We start from the raw sequence: 10,890 nt of genomic DNA on the forward strand, positions 1-10,890 counted from the left end.
GAGCACCAGTGGAGTATAATATTCATAAAGTTTTTTTTTTGTTTTTACTGCATTTACTGTTCAATCATGTTGCAAGGTAGGCCTTAGCTGACTTTTTTTTCAAGCGAGTGGCCAGAGACCACCCACTGTTCTTTCTGATTGGAAAATATTTAAGCCAAAAGGCCATAGTGCTGCGATCTATCTGACTGAGGTATGTACTATGCAAATACACATGTGTTTCTGTACAAACGGACGGGTAGCCTAATGGTAAAATGATTGTTTTTTGGCTAACAAGACTCAGATTCAGTTAAAAGTATGAGATCAAATGGTCTATGCTTCAAAGCTGATGATCAATGTGTCAATTTGGATCATATTAGATATAAAACACATTGCTTGGTTCTGCCTTTTGGTCGATAGAGAGAGAGTAGTATAAATTGTGTAACAATACAATTTATTATTTAATCACTTTTATGTTTACTCATATTCAAAAGCAACCAGACAGTAAACATATATCAGTTGATATCATTCTAGAGCAGGCATAATCATTAACCTCTGGCGGAAATTGTGAGCCAACTCGAGCTTTTAGATATTTTTAATGTGCAATCTTAGAGAAAATAACACTGGGAGGCTAAAATTTTGGAATGGGTTGTCAAAAGATGTCGACTTCCAATTTGTCGTCCCTGACCATCCTTTCAAACTGGAGGTCGAGAGGTACATGCTGCAGATGTCAAATTTAGCCCATGTGGGGCTCATTTTTTCATCAAAGAAAGGGTGTGAACCAAACGCTACACTCGGGTACTCATGAGTGTTCTTTTAGTACACTTCAAGTATGAAAATTGTAAACCAAAGTGTCGACAAGAAGTATATGGTTTAAGGTAGTATCCATCTTGTAATATCTTCTTGTACCCTTGAAGTATAACCGGTAAACTAAACTGTGAACTAGAAGAATAGAAGTAGGCTACTAGTAATATTTAGATGAAAAGTCCTTGCAGTACAGTTTCTTTCTGTCACAAAGTGCTAATACTTAGCCTAGTCTATCTGGGTCCAATTACAGAAGGGGGAAGTACTGTATTATTGATTCATGTTTCATTTAATTTCATTTCATTTAGTAGTTGTATAAATAAATACCCTTGTATTGCACTACAGGTGTGTGGCTTTCAATAGTAGTGCAGTATATAAATGAATGTACTTGCATTGGGCTTCAAGCATGAACCTGTCAACTAAACTGTGGGATAAGAGGATATAACTACTAGTTATGTGCTATTTGTGTTAAGATGAGTGCACATGTTGAGTAACCCTAACCCTAACCCACATTAAATATACACTTGTAAACCAAAGGCAGTCCTTGAGGGCTTCTATCCTGCATGTTTTTGATCGTTCCATCCTCCAACGCACCTGATTCAAATGATCAGGATTGTTATAAGGCTTTCATTGAGCATGCTGATGAGCTGATCATTTTTTGGACGGAAACATCAAAAACATGCAGGTACCTCGAGGACCAGTTTTGGACACATTTTGGACACGTTTTGGACAAACTAAAGTGTTGACTAGCAGTAGACATCTTTTATATTAGCGGTATACAAACGAGCGTACTTATAGTACACTTCAAGTATGGATCATACTGGTGTGTGTCTGCGAAGGTAGAGGCTCTTTTGCTCTACCTCCAGGGTTCATTCAAGGTCGCCATGGGTCAACACAAGGCCACCACGAGGTCACCAGAGTTCATCAGATATAGCGCTTGTCGCGAGGACATTTTGAACATGTGAAATTCTATATACCCACACACACATTTTGAACGCTTTCAAAATTTCTTTGCGACAAGAGCAACATCTGGCAACCTTGAATAATCACTGCAGGAGATCAAAAGAGGCTCCAGCTTTGCAGACACAAGCCAGCGTTCGCCCCTGGGATAGGAGCTTTCAACTTTGTACAAGAGGGATACATCTAGAATGCTAGAAGTATATTGAACATACTGTACTTTTAAGAACCTATTTTGTTCCAATTTAGTACACAAGTATTACATTTGTGCATGTTCTGGTACACTTCAAGTACATAGTAATACATAGTACAGAGTATTCTTTTTATACTTGAGTATACCCAATAAAGTATATTTCAGTTATACGGTATATGTTTTTGCTAAAGGACAGACTAAGTGGGGGGAAATAGAAATGCTACACTGGCCAAAAAAGCTTCCTAATTTTAGTCTGTGACAGAATTATCCTGCAACACTCAAGACATGCATGGTTTGATGCATGGGACAGCTTTTCCCCTGTAGTGATTAACGCGCTGAAAAACTACAAACAAGGCCACACTGAAAATAACAATTGCACTCCTGTGAAATGATGGGTTTTTATTCTATGTTATTTATTGATTTATTGTTCATATTTATTTAATATCCACCAATCGGAGGAGCACTCCCAATTTTGTTTGTACAATGAAGGTTTTCTATTCTATTCTATTCTATCGCTACGACACATACATAACTGGCACTTTTGCTTCTGTGAAAAAAAAGCAACCTTTTGTTCTCACTTCACTGGTCGATCATCCATCTCTATGTGGCTTTAGGTCTCAATATAAGGCTGAAATTTGCTCAACTTTTTGGGAGAAAAGCCGTGTCACTTAATTCAGATTTTCTTTTTGATATTTTCTACTCACTTGCCATTACATTTTGTGAGCAATCCTCATATTCCCTTTGCTCAGTTAAATGCTTAAGATGTCACTTGATGAAGTTATTAGTTCAGCTAAAATGAAGAGATCAGAATAATTTTCTTTCTGTACTATATGTGTACAAATTAGCCTATACAGTAAATTATTCTGCAAAATGAGAATTATTATTTATACAAAAAAAAAAAGGATGAGTCGTACTGCTGATGAAGTTGTAGACAGAATTTACTGCTAACCACGAAACGGTGACCAAAGACACATTTTATTTTCACATATGTAATGTTTTCATTTACTGTAGATGTAAAAAATGTCTCATCCATAACTCAAAAAGAAGATGACTTACCTATAAGCCACATAAACAGGAAGAGCCAAAGCTGAACACACATCTTTCTTGTTGCACTTCTTCATACAAAGACTCGGCGCAGTTTGAGGCCCACGTCTATGCAATGCTTCCGGCCTAAGGCGTTTCCTTAACAGGTGGTTGTGACACTTCATGTAGAAGTTTCATTCCTATGCACTTGTAAGGACCTAATGTTATGTTAGGGTTTGTTAAAGCAGACAAAACATCATAAATCACTGTTGTTAGGAGTGTAAAGATTGTTGTACAGCAATAACTCGAAAGCCACAGTCACTGGACATTTTTTGTTGTCTTTAATACAACTTTCCCTTTTACAGCCTGCTTGTGACTTGTGACTGTGTGGGAGAATCAAATCTTGTGAAATATTCTTCCGCTTTTGCAAAGTCATATTTGAGAAACTGAAACATTTGTCATACGTTGAGTGTGAAGGGCATGGCAGAAACAAAATTCATTTCCAGTTTGTGTTTCCTCTTTATCCAATGGCCCCATGAACTTCCACTCATCTGGTGAGAACCAAAAAAAAAAAAAAAAAAAAAAAATTATATATATATATATATATATATATATATATATATATATATATATATATATATATATATATATATATATATATAGGCAATACACTATCTTACTGCATAAAGTATATCATTGGAACAAAAAAAAAACATGCTGCTGTATATGTATTTCAAGGCTAGAAAAGATGAAGCTGCCATATTCTCACACACCGCGCGCACACACACACATATACTACACAGTATACAGTGCACATATACACAGTCACCCTCTTATAAATTGGGATGCAGCAGTATTCAGGAGTAAGCAGTCACATTCAAACTCATCAAACAATCAATACCTTTTAAAGTATCTCTGATTGACGTCCAAATACATTCTCAAATTTATTAATCTGTTTAGTTCATCGTCAGTAAATTAAAATGTCAATTTTTGTGAATGTACAGTACACTTCTGTTTCCAATCTTCACGGAGGTGTGACTAAGAAACAGGCTTTTGAACCTTTAGTGAGAAGTCCACAACCGGGCACCCTTGTGTGATACAGCCCAGGGAGATGATGTCCACACATGGAGAGAAATACTCAGCTAGGTTTTCTGGTGTCACTCCTCCACTTGCTTCTATCAGCAGAGCAGGGAATTGTTGCTTCAGTGCACCAGCTGCAACACGGAGCGCCTGTGGTACATTATATTCAATTGTTTGCTATTGATTTTTGCAAGGGAAATATTGCCATTTCTGTGATGTTATTTTGTGTACCCGTGGCTGGAAATTATCAAACATAACTATGTCTGCTCCTGCTGAGGCTGCCTCTCTGGCCTCTTCTGTGGTGCCACACTCCACTTCAAGCTTACTGCTGAAACCACAGACTGACTTGGCAGCTTTCACAGCCTGCAGAGTAGAAAAAAAAAAAAATCATTGATTGAATGATTGTTTTTGATGAGCTTCAGCCAAAGCAAACAAAACAAAACACATTTTACAGAAAAACCAAGCCAACCCAAAAGGCATAGAGTAAAACCACATCTTATCAAGATGTACCTTTTTGTTCACAAAACAAACTTGATTTCCATAGCGTATAGTAAAGAAAGCTTAAGAAGTACATTTTTTCGTGTGTTTTTATCAGGCCCAAAAAATTAAATACTGTCAGTTAAAAGAGACTTTAATGGGAGAAGTTGATTAAAAATGATCACATACAATTGCCTAAGTCATATTTTGACCCCAAAAGTAATCCCATAAACATCTGCTACCTTAAGCTAATACAGTATTAATATTTTAGGAAATGAAAGTGACAAAATATACTTCAGATAAGATGTAAATTTTGTAAATGAATACGTTTCATATAGCCTGTGTTACATACACACAAAAGTCTCCACATGTATAACCTCTATCGGTTCCATTTCTATACCATTTGTTCTCAGGTCATGGGTGAGGTGGAGCCCACACCAATTGAGGATGTATATCAGGGGATTAGCCAAGCACAGGACATATATAGACAGACACCCTTTCCAATGTTACGTACATCGCAGAAGTTGTCTGTCTATATATGGATAATTTAGTGAAGTGAATCTTTGGTTAATAGCTATATGACCACGAATAACTGTATTGGATATCGTTGATGGTTTTGTAGTTCATACACCCGAGTTCTGTGTGGTCGTTGAGAGTTCAATTCCTATCACGCTTGCGATGCATGTTGGCAAGGTGTGTGGGAAAGGTGGATTCAAAAAAGGCAGGGAAGCCGGGAGGAGATGTGCTCAAACAAAAGAATTTATTGAAACGCCGAGACTGGGCAAAAAGCGGTCAACTCAGGATCCCAAAAAGTAACAACGGAAGTGAAAACCAAAACCAAAGTCACAGGGAAAAAACCGCGACAGGGGAAACGTGGAACTCTCGGTACTTGAAACATGAAGTGGCATCTGACCAAGAGACAACGACGTTTGACCAGGATCCGACAAGTAGCAGTGACAAAGACTGGGGCTAAAATACACCGGACATTAATTAAGAACACGGAACCGCTGGAAGGGAACAGGAGACAGGGGAAGCTGATTGTGTGTGTGCCCTTGATTTTTGCTACATGGTTGGGACCTAACCTTGTGTGTGTGTGTGTGTGTGTGTTTTGTATCATAGTGGGGACATTCCATTGACATAATACATTTCCTAGTCCCGCACCCTGAGCTTAACCATCACATCAGATTGCCTAAACCTAGCCCTTACCCTAACCTCAACCAAAATCCAATTACAACCTCTATTCTAATTCTAGTATTGACCTTCAAAAAGAGGTCTTTTGCACTTGTGGGGCCCATTGTGGTGGACCCCACAAGTGCAAAGGGTCCCCACAGAAACAGTAACACCCAGGATTTGGTCCCTGCCATGTAGCAAAAACCAAGGACACACACAAAACACACATACAAGGGGGTTTTCTATCATAGTGGTCTGAACTTGTGAGGTCCACCAAAACAGTGCAAGAGGTCCTCACAAAGAGAGTAAAACCAGGGAGAGGTCCCGACCATGTAGCAAAAATCCTCTATAGCTATACTTGTGAGAATCAATGCGTGTGTGTCTGTTTCATATATATCCTAATAGATAACATCTCTAAGAGGGTATTAAAATGTGAATGGCTTTGATTATATATATATATATATATATATATATATATATATATATATATATATATATATATATATATATATATATATATATATATATATATACTGTATATATATATATTATATATATATATATATATATACACACACACACACACACACACACACACACACACACAGTGGACCCCTGGGTTACAGTGTCCCTTGCCTATGTTTTTTTTTCATGTTGCGACACGGATTACTGAGTTTTTTCGTCCCCTCTTGAAGGTATTTTCCCCATTTTGCGACAAAAACACCTGTCATGAGCTAAGGGGGTTGGCTGTATTTGTGTTGTTTGTCTCCATCTGCAGGAGTTTTTTGGTAATTGCACGTATTTTCTGTTGCCGTCAATGCCTTCATGCAACGTGTCACTAAAGTGCTGGTCTGCTATTGGTCGGCGTCTCCTCACGGAGATGCTGGTCTGCTATTGGTCGGCCTCACCCGTTTCAAAATGGCGGAATGGTAAAGCTTTGTTCTATCGTGAGTGGTTACAAAACCGTATTTATAGTGCATTTTACTGCTTAATTCAAATTTGAATGTATTATCCATGGGTCCCAAGATTGCTAGTGATGTTAAAAAGAGAAGTAAAAAGATGATTTATATGGGAACGAAGCTGGTGATAATCAAGAAATACGAAGCTAACCTAGCCTAGGCTACCTTTACTAGAGAATATGGGCATTACAAGCACCACTCAAAGGTAAATAAATCCTTTCTATATTTTTTATTTATGATGTTTTCTGCTTGTAGCTATACATGTATATTATATACACATAGCACTTACTATACTATTTTGGTACCAATTTCTAATATGTATGTACAATCTTGATGTTTTTACCGAACATAGGTTTGGATTGCCCGCCATACGGTGAATTACGAGACCAACCGTGGAATGAATTAATCTCGTAACATGGGGGCCCACTGTGTATGTGTGTGTGTGAGTTGAAAGACTTTTTTTTGGCTAAAAATTAAAGGTAAAAATTTCAGCGAGTGTAGCGGTCACCCAGATGCACTATACCCACCTCTGTGATGCTTCCTGAAGCCCAGACATGGTTGTCCTTCAGCATCACCATTCCACTCAAGTCCTGTCTGTGCATGGACACAGCACCCACCAGCATAGCATACTTCTCCACCAGGCGGAAACCTGGGGTTGTTTTACGCGTGCCTGCCACTTCTCCGTGCCATCCTTCTTCTCTTGCCATTTTCCGGAGTTGAGAACATCGAGTAGCGATCCCCGAAGCTCGGGCAAGACAGTTTAGAGCTGGCCTTTCACCCAGGAGGAGGCATCTGGCCGGGCCTCGCACCACAGCAATAAGTGTGACGATCTCTGGCCCTACGGTTCACATTTTATAGTACACAGTTAGGTTCACAAGTAATGTAATGAACTTATGATGATGCAAACAGTATGTTGCCATTACAGTTTATTCCACAGTCTCTGTTAAAGACCTTGTATTAACTCATTTAAAAAATGTCAAATGTGTCGCAAGTACATTAATTCAATAAGAAACAAAAATAAAGCGGGTGACACGGTGACAGAGTTTGCATGTTCTCCCCGTGCCTGGTTGGGTTCTCTCCGGGCACTCTCTGGCTTCCTAAAACATGCCAAAAACCTGCATAGTAGGTTTATTGGACACTCTAAATTGTCTCTAGGTTTGATTGGGTGTGTGAACGGTTGTTCGTGTCTATGTGCCTAACTCGTTCAGGGTGTAGCCCGCCTGCTGCCCTTTGACAGCTGGGACAGGAACCAGCAAACCAGTGTCCCAAGTGAGGATAAACAGCTATAGAAAAGGACAAAAATAAAGCGTTAAAAAAATAAATCTGCACATACAACATAACAATCATTTTCCTGAAGTGAGAGCTTAATTTAAACCAAGAGACTCTTGACTGTGCAGTGGATGAGCTTATTTACGTTAAATACGCTTCCTGTGCTTATCATACATTGGCAAGTAATGGCTTTAGCCAAGTCCTTTGTCTGATTTAAAGCTAAAAAGATACTGTGTCAAACCTCTTTAAACAAAACACAACCAATTTTATTACTGTAAGTAATAAAAATGTGTGTGTTTTTTACAAATACAAGGTATCAGTAAAATAGTGTGTTCATGAAACTCTGCTATTCTAATAAAAAATGTACACGACGTGAGGTCAGTGTACAAGCAGGAATCCCAGAGACGTACGTCGAGAATGGCAGTCTCCTACAAAAAAAAACACAAAAGGAATAAGGTGCATAAGTTGCTCCAGAGAAAAGTTGTTATATCTTCCGCTAGCTGTGCCTTTGTTTTGCTTTTAGAGGCGGATTGCTTTCCACCTTGAAGGGGGCGGAGTCACCTGCCGCACACCTGTCTCCCATGTGTCATCAGGGGCCTTCTTAAGTGAGGCCCGGGCAGTAGAATGCCACTGGGTTATTCCTGGCCATTCCAAGTGTTCCCAGTACCCACTTTCAGCCCGAGTTTTTGGTCTTGTGTGTACAGTACTGTTGAAATTTCTGTTGTACTTTCTAGTTCCGCGATTCTCCCCTCTTTGTATTGCTAATCTTTGGTTGTTACTCTTGCACCAGTCGTTCTCCTGTTGACTCCGCTTCCCTCCGCCTTTATTTTGGTAGACTGTGTTTTTGTGTTGACGATGTGTGTCTTTTATTTGTACTTTACACGTTTGCTCAGATTTTGGTTGGCACTTCTCCTTTTTATTGTGAATGTGTGGGCGGTCCGTGCACTTTTTTTTCTCTTCCTCCACGCTGTGCATGCGTTTTTTTCTTATTAAAGCTTTTTTTTCCCACGACCCAAGTGCCATCTGTCTTTTTGGGGTCCCATGTCCATTCACACTCCGAGGTTTATTCCTGACAAAAGGCACATGTTTCAGTGAAATTTAATTGACATAAAACTGTGATCAACAACAATAGAGCTATTGGTGCTGGTTAACTGGACTTCCTATGATATTTGTTTTACTTTCATTTGGCGGTTGGTTGCATTACCGCAAGTTTCCTCAGCTGGCTTTTCTTTTTCATTTATTTTTTTGCTCTTCGAGAAGTCTAGATGAGACTCTGTGTGTAAATTCAGTGGAAACTCCATGCATGTACCATATAGCATAGTAAAAAAAAAAAAAATCCCAAGTGCTTGATAAAGTTTCATTTACCCATCACAATTACCTGTTTTACTACTGCTACTGTTGCTTTAATACAATAGACCTGAGTATATTTCACAGGCCCAGCCAACCTTTAAAAAGAGCAATTTATGGTTCGAAAAAAAAATCGATATGGGCCTTATGGTGCACTTGTTGGGAGTTATCTTCATTTGAAGCTCAGTCTGATTTTTACTTTTTTATTTAGATAAACTGTTATTTAATACAAACCAATTTCATCTCCGTCCTGGTAAATCCAATCCACAGTACAACCAACCTCAGTGAACACAGCTGTAAAGAAGGGACTTCCTGCTAAGATACTGTTTGGGCTTTTACACAACAACCTTGCCTCCACCTCCTGTGACCCCACACACACTCCTGCCGGATCAAAGTTTGGTGTGTCTTCAGCAAGCCATGCCTTAGCCAGCTGCATCACAGCATGAGGGGGGATTGAATGGGCGGCTGTATATTTGGAGGCTAGCATTCTGTAATCATGCATGAAACAAATAAATGATCAGATACGCCACTGACAATCAATCAGAAACCAAATGCAGAAGAATAATTTCAAATCTTTCAAAGTTTGATATTACTTTTTTATCTATTGCCAACAATTCTTGTCAGAACTGATAAGGAAAGAACATTATAGAAGTAAGGTTCTATACTTGTATTATAGTCCTGGTGTCCTTGTATGCATACATGTTCATTTAAACAAAACAAAGTAAGGGTTAATTTTCCATTATTTTTCATCAATATAAAAAAAAAATGCATGACTTGCTTTTTATAATCTGCAAGTGACATTCCTTTGTATTGTACATAGACTACAGTGTGCACTTGAAATATTTACTCTGATTTGATGCATGCAGGTCCCATTATGAACCTCACTGAAGAATTTATGTACCCATCTGTAGTAATTTGATAGGCTTTTCTTACTTTTTTGACGGAAACACTTTGAGGAGCAATGCAGGGACAGAACTACCTTGTAAGAAATTACTGTGGTAGTATTCAATGACTTTGACATCTGCTGTTTTGTAACACGGACGCATAACTTGTTGATTATGTTTGCCAGATGAAAATCTAACTCTGTAAAGCAAATAAATGTCATTGAAATGTTTACTTACTTGTCTGTGCGATTCTGCTGATTCTCTTGCCGACTGAGTGGTTCAACCACACAAAAAAAAAAAAACGTGATGTGGAGTTTGACCCTGTTGGAATGTTCATGAACAACAAAGACCAAGTGTTAACACTTAGCACAGAACACGTATTGATTTTAACACTTAACCAGCAATATATTGATGACTTATTCTATGATGGGAAAATGCGAGCTTCATACATACCGTATACGAAGTGATTTATTCAGAAAATATAATGCTTGTCATACATAAAGCATACAGTTCCTATTTCCAGTTACGATTTCTACCACTAGATGACAGTAATGCCTAAATTATGGATTAGCATTACATTTGCGCGCCATTGGTCAACTTTCTGCCTGCTAGTGGCGTCATTTCCGCTGTGTGGCGTCTATTTGCAGTATATTTTTACTTACTAATGAAGGAACTGATGCATTACTCACAGGAAATGCTTTATAAAACATTAGTTTTACAGTGTACCAAAAAATGCCATTTTTGGAAGTGA

The 10,890-nt window shown here is 38.5% G+C and overlaps 2 protein-coding genes across 2 annotated transcripts in view; one reads left to right on the top strand and one right to left on the bottom strand.

Moving 5' to 3' along the window:
- Positions 1-8,477, top strand: part of LOC148420795 (sodium channel and clathrin linker 1-like) — a 39,128-nt gene extending 30,651 nt beyond the window's left edge. Inside the window, exon 16 of the mRNA XM_088418946.1 lies at positions 8,432-8,477. The gene's annotated coding sequence lies outside the window, so the exon portion shown is untranslated. The remainder of the gene's footprint in view (positions 1-8,431) is intronic.
- On the bottom strand, positions 3,629-10,448 carry LOC148420797 (nicotinate-nucleotide pyrophosphorylase [carboxylating]-like). Its single transcript, XM_088418956.1, has 5 exons — positions 10,377-10,448; positions 9,490-9,743; positions 7,167-7,477; positions 4,265-4,396; positions 3,629-4,183 (listed from the first exon to the last, which is right to left on the bottom strand). The coding sequence occupies exons 2-5, from the start codon at positions 9,740-9,742 to the stop codon at positions 3,992-3,994; spliced, it is 888 nt and encodes a 295-aa protein (XP_088275082.1). The 5' UTR covers position 9,743; positions 10,377-10,448; the 3' UTR covers positions 3,629-3,991.
- Positions 10,449-10,890: the final 442 nt, after the last annotated feature.

This window comes from Hippichthys cyanospilos, chromosome 7 (genome assembly GCF_059441005.1).
Source record: "Hippichthys cyanospilos isolate Australia breed blue-spotted pipefish chromosome 7, RoL_Hcya_1.0, whole genome shotgun sequence".
NCBI classification, from domain to species: Eukaryota; Metazoa; Chordata; class Actinopteri; order Syngnathiformes; family Syngnathidae; genus Hippichthys; species Hippichthys cyanospilos.

What these genes read in the sequence shown, in the direction of transcription:
- LOC148420797 (XM_088418956.1), bottom strand. Translation starts at nt 9,742, where the DNA reads ATGCTAGCCTCCAAATATACAGCCGCCCATTCAATCCCCCCTCATGCT. An exon ending in CTTCAGGAAGCATCACAGAG is followed by an intron (nt 4,397 to 7,166) that starts GTGGGTATAGTG and finishes TCTACTCTGCAG; the next exon opens with GCTGTGAAAGCTGCCAAGTC. An exon ending in TTGATAATTTCCAGCCACGG is followed by an intron (nt 4,184 to 4,264) that starts GTACACAAAATA and finishes AATGTACCACAG; the next exon opens with GCGCTCCGTGTTGCAGCTGG.